Source organism: Leptidea sinapis, chromosome 33, assembly GCF_905404315.1.
Source record: "Leptidea sinapis chromosome 33, ilLepSina1.1, whole genome shotgun sequence".
NCBI classification, from domain to species: Eukaryota; Metazoa; Arthropoda; class Insecta; order Lepidoptera; family Pieridae; genus Leptidea; species Leptidea sinapis.
The window spans coordinates 10,750,373-10,769,232 of NC_066297.1; the positions used below are offsets into that span (position 1 = coordinate 10,750,373).

General features: G+C 33.9%; 1 protein-coding gene across 2 annotated transcripts in view; it reads right to left on the reverse strand.

Moving 5' to 3' along the window:
* LOC126974639 (cytochrome P450 CYP12A2-like) overlaps positions 1–18,860 on the reverse strand; it is a 28,298-nt gene that overhangs the window by 8,724 nt on the left and 714 nt on the right. The window contains exons 1-7 of one of the 2 annotated variants that reach the window (XM_050822168.1): positions 13,682–15,232; positions 12,602–12,726; positions 10,917–11,047; positions 8,547–8,668; positions 6,785–6,901; positions 4,739–5,014; positions 588–744 (exon numbers count right to left, since the gene is read on the reverse strand). In XM_050822168.1, the coding sequence (XP_050678125.1) occupies positions 588–744; positions 4,739–5,014; positions 6,785–6,901; positions 8,547–8,668; positions 10,917–10,961 (717 nt within the window). In that variant the 5' untranslated portion in view covers positions 10,962–11,047; positions 12,602–12,726; positions 13,682–15,232. Of the gene's footprint in view, positions 1–587; positions 745–4,738; positions 5,015–6,784; positions 6,902–8,546; positions 8,669–10,916; positions 11,048–12,601; positions 12,727–13,681; positions 15,233–18,860 lie in introns of those variants that run through there. The other variant, XM_050822167.1, reaches the window with a different exon arrangement.

Here is an 18,860-nt window from a genome sequence, read left to right on the forward strand (position 1 = left end):
CAAGTAATTTTTGGAAAATCTTTGAATGCAGAAGTACTAACTTTTAAAAATAACATAAAGTCTTCTTTCAGTAAAATAGCCTATCTTCGATATTTAAGGTACTTTCCCTTCATGTCCCATAACTTTGGGACACCCTGTATATAATACCTATAAACAAAAAACTTCATAAATAAAGAAAAGTTAATAATTAGGTGGTATTGCAATACCTTAGGTATGTCCAGTAGGAGGACTTGCTGCCTTCTGATTGGCCCATTTGAATCGGATCAATAACTATCGGAGTGGATTTGTATATTGGATCAACATTTCGGTTGCGTTTCCTAAACTTCAACGGAGTAAATCGTTGATCCGGCCGGAACCACATTTGTATGAAAAATATTATATTGGATCAACACAAACCACCCGGATCAACATAGGTTTTCGGATCAACAAAGTGCTCGCGATATAGTACGCATGATCAACAATTGACGGATTGATATAACTATATATATATATATATATATATGGCTTTATTTTATATTAATTTTATATAGTAATCGCAACGTTTGTATTTTTGTCAATTCCTTAAACTTTTTATTTATTTTTCTTACCGTATCAACGCCAGCAAATAGAGAATCAATTCCCATTGTAAATGCAATTTCATCATCAATTTCTAGAAGTTTCTCTAACACTCCTTTCTGTTCGTTGGATCTGGCTGGTTGTCTTTTCAGGTCTTCAATGCTCTTTTTGATAAAGTACCTGTTTAAGCTAAAAAAATTCAAAGTAAAAAGTTGTTTAAATACAATAATTGTATTATAAAAAAGAATTTACATGACTAGATAGAGCCTCTTTTTGCCAGACAACTGATGAATACAGGCAAGGTTTATTACTTTAGTGTGCGTGTACTTTAGCTACGTCTTACTCTCCCAATTTGTATGTCACTTTGTGTTATTATGCGTGCATTGCTCAAAATAGAGGTAAACTGTCAAGCTCAATTTGTTTCAAGTTTTTACGGCTGTCACAGTCTATCTAGACAATATATAGATAAGATATAAGCAATTATTTAATGTTAAAGAATTTAGTAAGATTGCAAATAATATATTGCATCGAAAGCTTTTCAATGAAGCTAAATATAATACTGTTTATTTTTTGAATATAATTTTATCTAAACAACTTCACTATGCAAAGGAACAATACCATTTTATTTCCAAAAAATAAAAATGAAACAAACATGTACTTATAATCAGGATTTTTATCAAAAAGCAATACAAAGTGAAATAATAAATGGATATTTGTTACATCAAAATATAGCAGGCCTCCTGAACAAAAGGGAACAAATAGAATTATACCCCAATGAATTGGAAGACAAATCTATGACTATAAATATATAATGCTTCTCAGAGACATTTGTCAAAACAGGGGATGAAACAAATATAAAAATAAAAAATTATAAGTTAGCATCGGCGTTCTGTAGACAGAATGAAAAGAGAGGTGGAGTCTGTATAATGACAAAACATTATATAAGATATTCCCCACTAGGTAAATTATGTAGTGAACTCTCAATAGAAAAGGTATTTGAATGCTGAAATGACATTCTAAACAACTTCAACTTGCAAATATACATTAATAAACCTACTCGAGAAAAATCATGTATTGACCACATAATTGGTAATATAAAACAGGCATATGGTAAAATATTACCATCGTTTCTCTCAGATCATAATACATGCCAAATATTAAAATATCCCTTAAAAAATCCCTTAAACCTCAATCACACTACTATTTCACTAGGAGAGATTACTCTCAAGAAAATATGGAAAAATTTCATTATTATATCTCATGCTTATCTTGGTCTGAGGTATATATTCAGAACAGTTTCGAAGATGCATTTAATATTTTTTACGACACATTTCTTCTGTTTTTTTAAGCAGTGTTTTCCTTACAAAACTATAAAAGTAAATATAAGCAATATACGACCAAAATGGATAACCATGGGATTAAGAAAATCCTGCAACACAGATCGTCAACTTATGCATCAATATTACATAAACAAAAACAATAGAAAGATTAAATATAAAAACAATTATAAGCAATATAGTAGAATTCTTAAGAAATGCATATACAATGCCAAAACAAATAGTAGCGAACGATATATAAAGAATTCAAGAAATAAAGGTAAAGCAGTCTGGAATCTCATCAAAGATAAAGTTGATGTAAATAAAACAACCAAAAATTTTGACAAGATATAATATATATATATATATATATAATGGCAAAAATATACAAAACCCAAATGATATTGCAAATGAATTTAATGATTATTTTATAAATAGGAGTAAGAATGTTAATGGAATAAAACCAGACTACAAATTAATAAATACGGTAAATTCCCCCATATTCTTAGCGTCCTGTACGGAAAACGAGGTAATAACAGCAATCAACTCTTTAAATAACACCAATATCATGATAACATAACAATGTTATAAAAACATGCAAAAATGTAATAGTTGCAGTACTGACATATTTAATCAATTTATCATTTGAACAAGGACAATTCCCCACAACTCTTAAGACATCTATTATAAAACCACTTCACAAAAAAGGTACTCATACGGAACTTATTAATTACAGACCAATAACTCTTATATCCATTCTATCAAAAGTTTTTGAGAAAATAATGTATAAACGATTAACCGACTTTTTTACGAAATTCAGAGGAACAGAGAAACAATACGCATTTCAACAAAATAAATCTACCACAATGGCCGCATATACATTAGTTAAAAATCTGATAACGAAAATAGATCAAAAAATTAGAGTAACAGCAGTATTGTTTGATATGACCCAAGCTTCTGACTGTGTCGACTTCGAAATTCTCATAAACAAATGTAATTTATATGGGCTAAAGGTATCACTTCAAAATGGCTGGAAAATTATATTAAAAATAGGCAACAGTGTGTCCAGATTGAAAAGATTGACGGAAGATCTAATATAGTACGATATGAATCAAATTGGAATCAAACTAAAGCCAGGGTACCTCAGGGCAGTGTACTTGGACCATTATTATTTCTACTATATATCAACGACGTACCAAATATTACAGAAAATAAGTGTGTGTTACATGCTGATGACATTACAATAAATATCCCAGACATAAACTCAAAAAGACCATACGACTCGGTCATAAATGATGAAATCATGAAAATCGGCAAATGGTTAGAAAATAACAATTTAAATATTAATATAATAAAAACAAAACTTATACAATTTAAAAATTATAATACCATTTATCCACCCCTAAGAAACATAACATACAATGAAATTAAAATTGATGAGGTTGAAAATACCAAATTCTTAGGCATAATAATGGATAATAATTGTAATTAGAAAGCTCACGTATAATCAATATCTGTAATTAATAAGTTTGTTTTTGCAATAAGGAGAATAAAAGAAACTATATCGGAAAAAGTGGCTTTAACGGCTTACCATGCTTACGTAGAATCTATAATTAGGTATGGTATCATAATATGGGGTAACTCAACAGTAATGAATAGAGTCTTAATAGCGCAAATAAAATGTTTGAGGGCTGCAGCGGGAAAAGGACCCCTTGAAAGCTGCAGACTCGTATTTAAAAAATATAACTTATTAACAATTATTGAATTATACATATTTGAGTGCTGTATGTTTGTACTAAAAAAAATTAGCGAATTCAATAAACAGGAAAACACTTCTCTTTTTCCATCCAGGGACCCCACCAAACTACAAGTACCTTGTTGTAGAACTACATTATTTCAGAGAAACTGTTTTTGTATGTGCATAAAAATCTATAATCACATCCCAAAAAGCACCGTCTGTTAACGCTTACTGGTCTATATATATTAGAAATTTGTACGTTCATTAAAAAACATGGTGAACTTTTTAAACCAGCAAAGGACTATTCCATATTAGGATTAAGAGATCCAACTCGCCTTCTGATGCCATACTGTAGAACAGCGCTTCATCAAAATAACGCAAATGTTATGTGTATTAGGGTATTTAACCACCTTCCAAAGAATATTAGAGAGATGCCTAAAACATTAATGCATAAAAAATTAAAATTATGGCTAATAGATAAATGCTTTTATAGTTTAAAAGAATTCTTTAGCCAAAAATAATAGTATTCAAATGTAATTTTTGAGAGGTACCTACAAACTAATGTTTATTTTATATTATCTCATTGAATTAAAGCTATGAAATGTGTATTAAGAACGTATAAGTATAAATTAAATATGATATTCCAATATTGACAATCAAATATTTGTATGCCGATATATTGGCGAATTGTGCTGTACACCAATTAATTGTTAACAACTATGTTACCACGATTCATACAAATAAATCATTTCATTTCATTTCATTTCATTTCATTTCAAAAATAATAAGAGAGGTACCGTCAAATAGGAATTTCTCATCTAAATTGAAAATATACCTTAGTAAAAACTGCTTATATTCATTAGACGAATATTTTCAACTAAAAACTTGACTATATATTATATAAAACTGCTAACAATCTTTTGGTTAATTGATATTATTGTTACTATTTTTGTTATTTAGAAATGTATTTTATAAAATTTGCACGTCAAACATGTACTTTATAATATTTATGTAACATCAATCTAACATGTTTGCAATGCATGCATGCAAATAAAAACTTTGACTTTGACTTTGATTATGGATGCATTAGCGTTATAGGTATTAATTATGTGTAAATTACAACACTTACTTTGTATGTTCTTCGTACGCATTCATGGCCTTTTTGAACATTGGCGTAGATATAAATCTCCAGAGCGCTGGTTTTAAATCCATTGCCTCTGACATGTCAAATATTTTATGTACAGCCTTAACAAGCCTTTTCATCGGTGAATCATCCGATGCATCACTATTAAAGCAATTGAGTCGTCTTCCTAGAACAACTGCTGAGACGGACTCAAGCGTCCACAAGTTCATTTCTACTCTAAAATCATCAAACATATTGTCTTGTTTTCGGACTGCTTTTAACCTGTAATTTTAATTGTTTTAATGAGTCTGGTATTTAAATGAAAAAACAAACTCAAAATATTGTTTACTAAACTCGATCGAGAAATGACACTTATGAATGTCAAACGTTAATTTTACCATTTGCCACCACTTTGGAAAAGGCCTAGATTTATTGAGAAGAAGTGACAGTATTTACAGCTTTCACATATTATTTTTATACAATGTATGCAAACTGATGCAACAGAAATATTAAATCATTTCGTGTGTAAAAAATATATAAATCCTAAATAAACTCAAAATAGTTAAACTAATCTAAGAACTATTTAATATTGAAAACATGACAAAAGCTTAGGTTATTGCTTAAATTTTACGTTTATTAATATGATAATGTAAGGAAAGGTTTATTAATAAAATCTTTTATTAATTATACATTTCTTTTTCTTAGATATTCTAGAATATGTACATTTAAATTTTATTGTATGTAAATTATTAGTATTATAATTTAATCCTATAAAAGTAACAATTGGTTAGGGTGAGACAGGAGGAGCCTGCCTACCGCTGCCGTATGCGTGAGAGAAAGAGAAGTCAGACAGACTGGCGCCATAACGCGTTACGTTACGTTATGTTACGTAGCAGTTTACCCTCACATATGAAGTTATCACTTCAACAAAAAGCTATAGCGTGGTTTTATGAAACTGGTTGTAGCTGCAATACCTCACCTGGAAAAGGCCGCGCAGGGAGTGCGAGAAGTGAACAAAACCAGTCCTTATGAGCCTTAGAGAATCATCAATCAATCAATGTAGATTTTGAGAACCCACGAGTTATGCATATTTAATTTGATCACCCCATTCATATATATAATTTTACCAGTGCAATACATGTCATAATACAGTCCACAACACTTTTTTTTCACGTAATAATAGATTAATATCAGTATAATAAACGTAAGAAAAAGAAAGTATTAATTAACATTATTCATAAAATTAAATATAATGTAATAAAAAGCCATTGTCAGGTGTAGGGGTTGGTACCCACTCTCCCTCTGGCAAATATAATTAATAATTAATAATCAATAAATATAGGGCTTAAATCTGGCGCCTTAGACTAATCAGCCAATCTGACTTAAAAGAATGAATGTCGTAATTAACAAAAATTATTCTAAACTTTGCTATGAAATTTTATATACATATGTTTATATTTGTTTTTTACTGCAAACTGAACGGGCACTTAGCCAGAATGGGTCTCAGTGAATCAAATCTGTGCAGATTCTGCTTCGAAGCCGATGAAGACCCCATTCAGATCCTATTGGAATGTGAGGCTATTGCCAGAATCAGGCTGGGGTGTCTTAAAACACCCTCACTCATAGCAGAGGACGTGCCCGGCCTGGACCCTCTGAGGATACTACGCTTCTTAAAGGGAATAGAGTTTAGAGAATACAATTTAAATTCCGGCACACGTCTCCTAGTCAGTAGCCTCGACATCACCACAGCTCTTTGTCTTAAGACACAAGAAGTCGAGAGTAAGCGCGCTAGCACAAGCAGGGGGCACAATAGATCCTAAGATTTAAGTGCAGATTATCCCCTACTCATAATAATAAATAATAAATAATATATTTGTTAGCTTAATACATACGTGATATCTATTTCTGAATAATTATATTTCTTATGCGAATTTATTCCCTAACCATTCTAAAATATCCAAAAATGCACAACGTTAGTTGTTCAAGTTTTCACTTCTGCCTGCACTCCCGTAGTGCAACCCTTATTTTTTTTATAAAATATAACTATTTTACCTTACTATTAGATCCTCCACCACCTCATGTAAAGTATTAGTATAAAGTTTAATTGTCTTGGGGTTTAACATTATTGGGTTGACAGTTGATCTTGTTTTCCTCCAGAGTTCACCTTGGCTGGAAATTTAAAACATCAGTACGATTAACGATTGGAATATCTATTATAATCGTAAAATATTCTAGCGTATAGATGACTTGACCGTCCAATAATGAGTCACTAGTTTTGACTTGACATTATTTGCGTTAGCTACTTTATTAAAATACTAAGGGTATGTTCTGATATGCACTGCGACCACTGTACACTGTGACGTCAATTTAGTATACTGTGAAGCCGTTAAAAAAAATCTAATTCCAAATTTCTATATTTGATCTTAAAGTATATATACAAAATTACTTAAATCTACTTATTAAAGCAATTTACAATTAAGCCTTATATATGTAGGTATCAGAAAACTTATTTCTACAACCCTATCTACGTATTGAGGGATAAAACTTTATTATGCTTAAAAAACTAATACATGAGGTTTGTGGGGGGGAATCCAGGAAACTGGGAAAACCTGGCTATTTGCTATTGTCTGTGAAGCCGTTACTGTGAAGCCGTTCCTTTATAGCCAGTTGTACTTGTTACTATGTATTTAAAACGGAACGCAATCCAGTATACTGTCAGTCGCATATTTTGACGCAGCATTCAAATGAGTGTTTTAAAGTTTTCTACATAGTTCATTAAAGAAAATCTGTTTTTGTAGTCTGGGACTGTCAAATTAAAAATACTTGGGATTAAACTGTAGGTATTGTATATAAAACGTTAGGCACTCGAGTGGTTTTGACTGATCATGTGATCAAAGTACTGCGAATACCTTACCTCGAAAACGCCAGTGCTCACAGTAGAATATGGGGGCGATTTATGACGTCATATATTTCCCTAGGGTACTGCGGCAGTATACTGGCAGTCCATAACGGAACGAATTTTTCTACAGTGATAGCACTGTCGAGTGCTCGCATTGCATATCGGAACGTACCCTAAATAGCTAATTCTACGCCCGGCTAGCTACTTACGACCTGTCAACCAAAATCGGTAACAGTAGCAATATATTCGCTTACCTTTTCTATCTTGGAACATCTCCGTTAGAGATGTTTCTCTCTCTCGCACGTTTTGTTTATACTATCGATTTATTTATTAATACGGCTTTACTCACTATTTATCGGTTTGGGTACCTCTCCTAGTTCCGGACCTTCATCGGGGTGAGTGTATGGGTTCGCGATAATGTCCCGTCTCTTACTGCGGACTTGGGCTCGTAGGTCGCGGCTGGACAGGGCGGGGGGCATGGGGGCCCCCGGTGGTGATGACGAGCATGGTGTCACTGACGCTATGTCACTTTTGGTGTCCACAGGTGCACAGAATATACTCACAATGTCCACGTGATCATCGGCACTGTGGGTCTTATTGCAAGTTGCGTTTAATAACACGGGATTCCAAGTTGGTGGCAGAGCCTAACCCTTGTCTCTATTCATATTAGGTTGACGATCAATTTCTATGGCTTCTAGCAATTTGCGAGACAAAGTTTCTATCACGAGCCATTTAGGGCTGTTCTGCCACTGCCGAGGTGTTGCTGTCTTATTTTCTAACGCTGCAGATGGGCTCGATGAGTCTGGTTTTTATGTTGAGTAAAGCCATATTAATAAATAAGTAAATAATGTCTCACGAAAGTTTTAATAATTAAAATGCAAGTTTATGTTTCAAATCTGTTTGTCAGGTACTTACTCCGTCACCAGTCCTGTTCTTTCCGTTGTCGAGCTGTATTTGTTTTTCTTGTAGTGCTTTCTAAAATATTCGATTGACAAAAACGCAGGACGATCAGGAAGGCGATCTTCGCTTCTTAAGATCTAAAAATCGGTGTTCATACTATCATAGTTTATACTGTTGCTAAGGAAATTTAAATTCTCGTTTGAATCTGATTCAATGATTCGACTTTAAAGAGAGATTTTGATAAATAAATGAACAAAACCTCGTAGAAATCTCATTTATCTATTGATGTATCAGAAAGATGATTCGCTTAATATTTTTTTTTCACCTCTCCAGCACGAAAAGGCTGCTATTGCTACGTGAATAGTGATTTAAATTTCGAGCCCTACGTGACCATACATCTGTTTCTCTTACTATAACCTATAACACTTTTCTCGATAGGCGAGGTAACAAGTTGTATGTTTTACACGAGAGCAAATTTTTTTTGTCTCGTGCCTTTACTCTCACTCACCACCTCAGTTACAGTCTATATTAGAGACTACTTCGCCAATTCGTGATTTAAAGTCAGCACTAGCAGCAAAAAAAAAATTGCTCACTTGTTGCACAAATAACAATTTTTTGTATTAGAGGGAGCAATCTGATGGAATGTGTTAGCTGCCCATAGATATCTGCGAAACCAGAGGACGAGAAACGCGTTGTAGATCTTTGAAGTTTTGGTATGTTCTGAACTCAGTGTCGGATTAACCACGAGAAGCAATTGCTACGGGCCCCGCATAAAGTGGGGCCACGAATACCCAAAACCGCCTGAGCGTTCTTTGACTGAAATTGATTAATATGTGGTAGTATGTACACAAAAATAATACGTGTCATACCAACTATCACTTTAATGGACAACCAAATCTCATTTCTGTCATATCGTCTTTTAACCGAAGAGAAGTTAGAGATCAAGCACCGACTAACGGCCGTTCCCAATATACTATCTTCAGATAAATTACTACCTTCTACTGTCAGTAATTAGCTTTCAATAATCTGAAGCTGTCCCAATATACTCGAAAAGTAATTATTATCGCCTTATATGGGGATGCGTGAATTGCAATTTCCATACAAACTTTATACGCTGGTAAGCTATACGTCGTCCCATTGACAGACAGCGTGCACGGATAATGTAAGTTACCGTCGATAAGTTTATTGGGACAGAAAAGTCAACGATAGTTACGATTTTTATCTCAAGTGATATAATGAATATTGGGAACGGCCGCTAATCGACCTAAAGTCATCTTTCATCAAAATGCGACGGCAATTAAAAAACTATATGAAAGTCTATTATACTCCAATATTATTGGTGAATGAACTAGTAATTTACATAAATGTCATTATTATATAATTTATATTTTTATTTTTAAGTTCGGCGAAACATTGAATTTTAAACAGGGCTTAGTAATATACTTGTCTATTAAAAAACTTATTTATTCTTAAAATAGTTCATAATTAACTAAAAACCTAATACATTAAAAGGCCAATATACAACAAGTATTGGGTATTAAGTTTTGAACACTTTAATCTTATAGCAGACCAAGGGCCACGACCTCAACATAATTTGTTTAACCCGGCACTGTCTAAACTTGATCGTCCCTAGAGTCATATCAGTTGTGGATTCCACAGTGGCTGTACGAGGCAAGAAATTTCTTGGGAACCTCGTGGTTCTGACATAATATCAGTACCGAGACCGCGCGCACGCTGGCGGTCACGGACCACTACACAGATTGGTCGACACACAGACTTCTTAATGACCTTGACATTTTATTAAAAAAAAAAAAATTAAAAAGCAAGTAAATGACATTTTAAGTGAACAGCATTAATATTTTTTTGTTAAATCTCAATAAGTGACTCTTTTGTTTAAATTTAATGTAATTATGCAAATAATTTAGTTTTAAGACGTCTAAATTTGTTTTTCTTCCTCTTTTAGTATGTAGATATAACTTTAATTAATGTTAAAAAAAAATATTCATCATGTAAGATACTAGTAACTATAAAATTAACCTGTGGATAACGGTGAGGGTTCTATCTAAAATTAATTTAATATCTACTGTACTTTTAAATTGTAAAACGTAATGTGTGAACTGTTTGTTGTCCCTAAGAAATAAAATAAAATATCAGACATGAACGTGCTGCGAGAAAATATCACACATTGACGTGATGCCTGTGGCGAAATTTAACTACTGTTTAGTTTTGTTCTTACATATTAATTATTCGCAATGAAAAATATTGAGTTTATCAAGGTTTAAAGTATAAAATGATTGTTTTATTATGTGATAGATTAATATGTTTAAATGTACGGATATAAATCTATGTATATCTTAAATGCTATTATTACTATGAATCGCTTACATATTCCACAGTGTCTGCGTCATAAAAGAATACAATTTTTGGCATGCCAAAGAAACCACCCAACCTTACAATTGGGCCGTACTTATTGTAAAGTATATCTGGCAAAGGTAACTCGTGCTTGTATAAGTCACCTGAAATACATAACGTCTTTACAATTTGTTATGTTTTTTTTAAAGGATTAATATACAAATAAAAGTTGAAAAACAAAATTTTATGAACGATGCGGTACTCGAACCAACGACCTCTGGCGTTCCGTGCCAGTGCTCTCACCAACTGACCTAACCGTTCGAGTGACGAATCGTCATAAAATGACGGCCACCGCCGCACATAAAATTTTGTTTTTAAAATTTTATTACTATAATATCTTTAATTATATATTAGAATTAGGTACTTAGAACGTAATTTTATAATATCAACATTTCATGTACATAGGTCTGCAAATATATAAAATAAATGTATAAAGATATATTTAAAACAAAATTTCATTTTTAATTGACAGAATTTTTTTACCAACTAATTCGTAATGTATTCTTAAACATATTTTATTGCGTGAAAAAAGCTTTTCAACTGGTGAATCTAATTCACAACTGATGAAAATGATCTTATACAAATATATTATATATAGACTTTTAATACAAATCGTCGAATCAATATTTTTATTAAATTTAAAAATAACGATATAACAAACTCAAGCGTTTACAAAACAAGGCACAAATCAATACTATAGGGAGACCGAGGAGGATTGTGACACTTTTTGCTTTCTCTCTCCTATCTCGGTTAAAAATTGTGAACTACATCTGTGAACTTTACATCTGTGAACTTTACATCTGTACAAAGCTTGTTCTATTCTCTATTAGAAGCAATAACAAAAATAAACAAAACGAATAAGTTTCCCGAGAAAATGCACAAAAACCAAAGCAACTTCCCGTGTCACAATTCTCCTAGTACCAAGGTAAGTTGTGACAGCGCTCGAGGTGAGTTGTGTCACTTCTGTATTTGGAATTTATCAGTAGGTACTTTTCGTAGAGTAAAAATGAACAAGTTTTAATCATAATCTTTGGCTAATTAAGTTACATAATTATCAAAAATTAACAAAATAAATCATTTTTCTAAATGGCACAGAGATATTATTAATAATAGTATTTAATATTAGTTTAATCTAACAAACAATTATGGCACTCTTATTGCAGCTCTCCCCCAGTACAATCTTCATGTAACCATCCTTTGAAATTGATGCACTGCACCCATTTTTCGTTTGGCCTGCTATTGGCAAAGGGCTCGAGGCAAGGCCTATTCAAGTTCACATTCCATACACCACGATTATCGTTCATTTATATACCTTTCAATAAATCTTTCAAAAGAAAATCTTTCCATAAATATATTTTTGTTTTGTATACATTTTATTATAATAATCTCTCTCCTTCGCTGGGACATTCAATAATATGTGTTTCCTACTGGTATATATATTGGCTTGCTTGGAAAATGGCCTATATCTGGTTGGCTAGTTAGCAGATCTTGAGGTCTTTTGCGTTTCAGTCTTCTTGATACATAAATAAATAGGTATCCGTCACGAAGCGAATATCTATTACATGTGTGTATGTATGTGTGTGTCTTCGTGTGTGAGTGTGTGTGTGTGTGTGAGTGAGCGTGTGTGTAATGTGTGTGATTTTGAGTGTTATTCTTACCTCCAGGAACGAAATGTAGAAGTTGTCCAATTATTGGAAGCGATAGAGGTCCAGGAATATCTTTCCATTCCTTCAATTCTAAGTTTATGGGGATGCTAGTTGATTCCAGAGCTTTGTGAAAAAGTCTGAAATACCAATAAAAAGAAACGTAATATTTAAGTGAAAGAGTGTACAAGAATATCATTACAATATAATATTGTCAAAAACTTAAAAAGTAAAACTATGAGATTTAAATCAAGTAGACCCAGAGAGATCGAATCAGAAATAAGGAGATCCGTAGGAGAACCAAAGTCACCGATTAGCCCAAATGATTGCGAAACTGAATTGGCAGTGGGCAAGACACATAGTTCGACGGACAGATGACCGTTGGGGCAGTAAAGTCCTCGAATAGTGACCACGTTCCGGAAAACGCAGTTTTGGTAGACCACCTACAAGGTAGACCGACGATCTGGTCAAGATCGCCGGAATGCGTTGGATGAGGGCAGCGGAGGCCCGATCATCGTGGGAACATTTCGGGGACGCCTTTGTCCAGCAGTAGACGTCTTCCGGCTGATGATAAATTAGTACTATAAGACAATTGCTTCCTTAGTATCTTTGGAGAACAATAACAATTTAGTGACTGTCCAGTCTGACTTCTACATGGCTGGTCATCTATCCTAGTGTACTCACTATAATGAATTATTGATTATTACATAGTTCCTATTTTGCGTCCTATTTGCTACTTCCTAAGTTTTCGAACCTCGATGCTGTACCTATCATGGAAATTAAGATATCGAAGAAATCCGCCCAATGCCTGGTAAAATATAAAGGCAAAAAAGATTTTGTTAGAAATAAGTTTGTGTTTTTTTGTATATAAATAAAGGTTTTTGAGGTGTGCTCAGAGGAGCTGTTTGGGTTGGTTCCAGCAGCCGAATTCCACCACCGTACTTTACGTCAAAATGCTAAATACCACCCACATCACGTTGACGTCTGGTATTCCACAACCGCGCGTTGTTCAAGAAATTTCTTGCCACGCAAACCCACTTTGTGGAATCAATTACCGGCTGCGGTTTTCCCAAACCGATACCTTCCGATACCGACCTTCAAGAAAAGAGTATACTGGGTGTAAAGGCCGGCAACGTATCTGACACCTTGTGTTGCGGTTGTCCATGGGCGATTGCCTCACCACTCCCATCCCGTGAGCCTCTTGCCGTTTGCCTCCTCTCATAAAAAAAGATAAAGGTGTAGGTAGTAACAGAACGCTTCATGTTCATCATCAAATTTATAAGACATAATTGTAAGTGTCATTACATCTAAAATACTTACTGCAGAGAACCAAAAATTATGTTTAATTTGATGCGTAGGAATCTGTTCAATCTGTACCCTAAGTTACAACATGAGAAAGTAATCAAAAGCTGAAGATAATAATATGATTTATCTCGTCAGCATCGCTAGTGTCAATGAAATACGTCCAATCCAAGCGACCACACTTGTAAATTATATCTATGTTTAAACGAGTAATTCTTGTATATTTCACATTGTAAATTGAATCTCAGAAACGGCTTCAACGATTTTCATTGTTTTTCGGGTGCCATAAATCGATATACCTAGGTTTCATTAACAATTTTTTTATGACCTTTGAATGATATGCATAAATTTTTTTGTGGTAAAGGTTACTATAATATAAATGACTTTCTTATTGATAACAAAGATTTGGAATGGAGCGGCTATTGAAGTTTTTAAATTTCCTTCTATTAAAATTTAATTTAAAAAAAAGAAGCCCGCTGAGTTTCTTGCTTTCGATCTTCTCAGACCTGAGGCATTAATTTCCGAATGGGTAGAAGTTTTTGACTTTCAATAAAATTTTCCACTAAAAACAAATACATATATATATTTTTATGAAAATAAGGGAAGAGACGAGCAGGACGTTCAGCTGATGGTAATTGATACGCCCTACCCATAACAATGCAGTGCCGCTCAGGAATCTTGAAAAGCCCAAAAATTCTGAGCGGCACTACAATTGCGCGCGTCACCTTGAGACATAAGATGTTAAGTCTCATTTGCCCAATAATTTCACTAGCTACGGCGCCCTTCAAACCGAGTGCAGTACTGTTTACACATTACTGCTTCACGGCAGAAATAGGCGCCGTTATGGTACCCATAATCTAGCCGACTGTGCAAGGGAACCTCCCACTGGTATATATATATATATATTATATACCGTAGCCAATTCTATATATAGTTAAGGCAAATTAAATACTTAATATTTATAATGTTAAGCTAGGTTTATTATGCATTTAAATACTACCAATTACAATAAATAATCACTTCCTTTGTTCGTCACATGCCAACCTAATATTCTTCACAAGCTTGAATGTGAAACAAAGGCCTCAATTTTTTCCATAGATTTGCATAAAATACTTGTTTTAAGCTTTGTATAAATGTAAGGCTGTCATAATGACTTAGATTGTCTTTAATCATTAATGTTAAAATGTATTTTTTCATATAGGTCAAGGAAATGATACTTATGAATGTCAAAAAAAATTTTTTTCTTATAGAATCTAACGCCACTTCGTAAAGGGTTGAGCGAATGACAAGAAGTAGCAAGAAACTCATTGCCACTCTTATAAATCCAGATTTACATTTTCATTGTTATACAAATAATTTCGATTACAATATAATAAATGTAAACTGATGCAACAAACATATTCAAATGTCAAATAGTCAATGCCTTACACGAGTAAGTCAAAAAATTATATGTAAATTAATACAAAACAAAAGTTATTGAGTACTCTAACTGCATCATCCACACACACCGTAAATAAATTATATATAAAAAAATATATAATATAATAACTTTTAAGAATCTGATGCAGAGCCCTCGGCAACAGTATCCTGCCACCACGAGCAGCGCCCGTTCACGAGCATGACGCATGAGCCTATTTTAGTACTAGACTTTACTTTTTCCGCGTGGAATAATTACTTTGGGCAGCCTTTTATTATTTTTTAGGCTACTTACTTTGAAAATAACACATACAAACTGCTGTAGTGAACCGTAAACTGTTTTCATTATTTTATTTTATTGTTAATTTAATTCTTATCAAGTGCCTAAATACAATAGCTTCATGGTTTTATTATCGAAAATGACGAATTCCCATGCAAACTTTCATGCCTTATTTCATCAGGTTTTTTTTTATGGAAATAAGGCGTGACTTTTTTTAGACTTCAACAACACTCGCGTCAAGAAGATACTGCGGTTCGTAAAGGCTGCAGGGCTTGACGACGAGCTATAGTATGAGTGGCGAACACAATGGTTCAATTTTGGACGCGGTGTTACTAGGAATCATTAGGACTAGATAAATAGCCACCCAATAATAATAACGACAAAGTGACTACGAAAACTAGATGCACTCATTAAAAAGATTCAATTCAAAATCACATTGACTTTTGTGAAAGGGATTCTAAATATTTAGAGTTACATACTCTAGTCTACATAGTAGTCACTCGCGACTCGATCGGTGCGCTCGCGTTTTATTTACAGTTATCTTCCTACTTACGCAATCCTTCTCCGCGGGTGTGTTGTAAAATATTTAATTACTTAATACTTGTCATATCACGTGTGCATACGAACATGTCTTGCATAAAGTGTAAGGAATTAGTAACGGATTTTGTAGAATGCGGACTCTGCAAGGGCCATCTGCATTTTGGATGCGTTGGAATTATGGAGACCAGCTATAGAAAAATGGGTGCCGATAAGAAGGCCGCTTGGCCCTGCCCCTTGTGTCATGCATCTGCAACGGCTGGAATAACCCCAGGGATTCACGAGGTGCGGCTAGAAATAAAGTGCATGCGATCAGAGATTCAGGAAATAAAAGAACTCAAAAATGAATTCGCTTCCATTAAAAATGATATCCTCAAAGTGTCTTCAGGAATCGAACAACTAAATAAAAAATGGAATGAAATGGAGCCCCGTTTCTCTGATGTTGAGGATAGACTTATTGTTGTAGAACAAAAAATGTCTACAATCCCCAAATTACAGTCGGATTTAAGTGCAGTCAGCGAAACCGTTACGTTCCTCAAAAATGAAATTAACATGCGAGATCAATATGGCAGGTTGAATAATTTAGAAATCTCTGGAATACCAGCATCCAATAAAGAAAATTTGATCGACATATTGCGCTCAATGTATATTAAAGTGCGGTTAAGTTTCGATTTGAATGAAATCGATTCTATTCACCGTGTGCGTCGATACGGCTCGCCTGGTGATAAAAACCACAGCGAAAATCGCCGTTCACCGGCCATAGTGGTGAAGTACACTCGCCGTATAGGTAAGGACACGCTGCTGGCGGCTGTGCGAGCCCGCCGAGGACTCACCACATCCGACATCGGCCTGCCAGGGCCCTCCGTCAACGTCTATATCGGAGACCATTTGACTCCACTCAATAAACAGCTTTTAAAACAAGCACGGCAATCGAAGATTGAATTAAATTATTCTTATTTGTGGATCAGAGACTGTAAAATATTTATGAGAAAAAGTGATAGTTCTAGAGTGATTCATATCTCTAATCAATCTGATTTATATAAATTGAAGTGACTTTTTTTAAACTGTCTAAATCTCACCGTGTTATTGTGTCATGCGTCGTCAAAATATGGCTTCTTTATTTATTATATTTTATTCTATAATCCATTGTTCCCCCATAATATAACACATTCTCGTACAGATCTGTTTGGAATCTAGTATACATTGTGCAGTTACGGATGACTTTATGTAGTATAATTTATAAAAATGAATAGTAAGCTATTGAACGGATATTATCAAAATGTGCGACGTCTCCGCACAAAATCTCACGATTTTCTTTCTCAAGTGCTGATGTGCAACTACGATTTTATCTGTATAACGGAAACTTGGTTAACATCAGATTTTAATGACCGTGAGTATATTAACAATAGATACATAGTTTTCCGTGGCGACCGGTCGCGCGGCGCGGCGGCGGTGTATTGGTGGGCGTCCGTGAGCGCTGGCGACCGTTTCGTCGCGACTGGCCCTCGCCGTCGCCCGACGCCGCAGACTGCGTGTGGGTCTCCATTCCGTTAGGTAAATCATTTCACTTAAACATTGAATGCGTTTATATTCCACACGGAGCCAGCCACAGAAATGGATCACAGGATGGATTTATGGACAAGTGTCAAGTTGATGTTATTTATACAGATTTCGCCAAGTGTTTTGACAAAATTTCTCAAAACACATTACTACTAGGAATACATGGCGACCTTTTCCGGTGGTTGAAATCATATATTAGTAACCGATGCCAAGCAGTTGCTCTGAGGGGACTTCTCAATACTGTAATATAAGGTCTGGGGTCCCACAGGGTTCTCATTTGGGTCCATTACATTTTATTTTGTACATTAATAATATAACCGATATAGCCACTAATTCGAATATTTTACTCTACGCTGACGATACAAAGACTTTTAGGATTATCAAGGATACTAGTGATTGCGAACTTCTTCAAGCTGATCTATCGAATTTTGAGCAATTCTGCAATACTAATAATCTTTTCTTAAATACAAATAAATGTTATATCATGAGTTATACACGAAGAAATGATATGATAAAATTCAATTATAAATTATATGACCAAATATTAGAAAGAGTTGATCAAATTAGAGATCTAGGGGTTATTATAGATACTAAGTAAAATTTTGTCCCTCACATCGATCAAATGTTAAATAACGCCTTCAAACAGTTAGGTTTTATATTACGTTTATGTAAACCTTTCAAGGATATCTTCACTTATAAGTTGCTTTATCATAGCTACGTACGTAGCAATTTAGAATTTGCTTGTACTGTTTGGCATCCATTCCATAAAGTTCATATCGATAGAATAGAGGGTCTACAAAAGATATTTGTCAAGTCACTTGAATACCGTACTGGACATATTTACAACGATTACTTAGAATCCTCTGAACGCAACAATATAATGCTTTTAAGATATCGTAGGGATATTTTTGACATAACATATCTTTATAAACTCCTTAATAATAAAGTGGACGTTCCTTAATTACTACATAAGATTGATTTTAGAGTTCCTTGCAGACCTAAAAGACACACTCTTAAAAAAGATGTGTTTACCATCAAAAGAGCACATACATGTCACACTAGCAATAGTTATACCAGTCGAGCTTGTAAACTTTTTAATGAAAAATTTGGAAATTTAGATATTTTTCACTTGCCGTTTGCTAAATTCAAAATTATGATTAAAGAAGCTATGTCTAAACA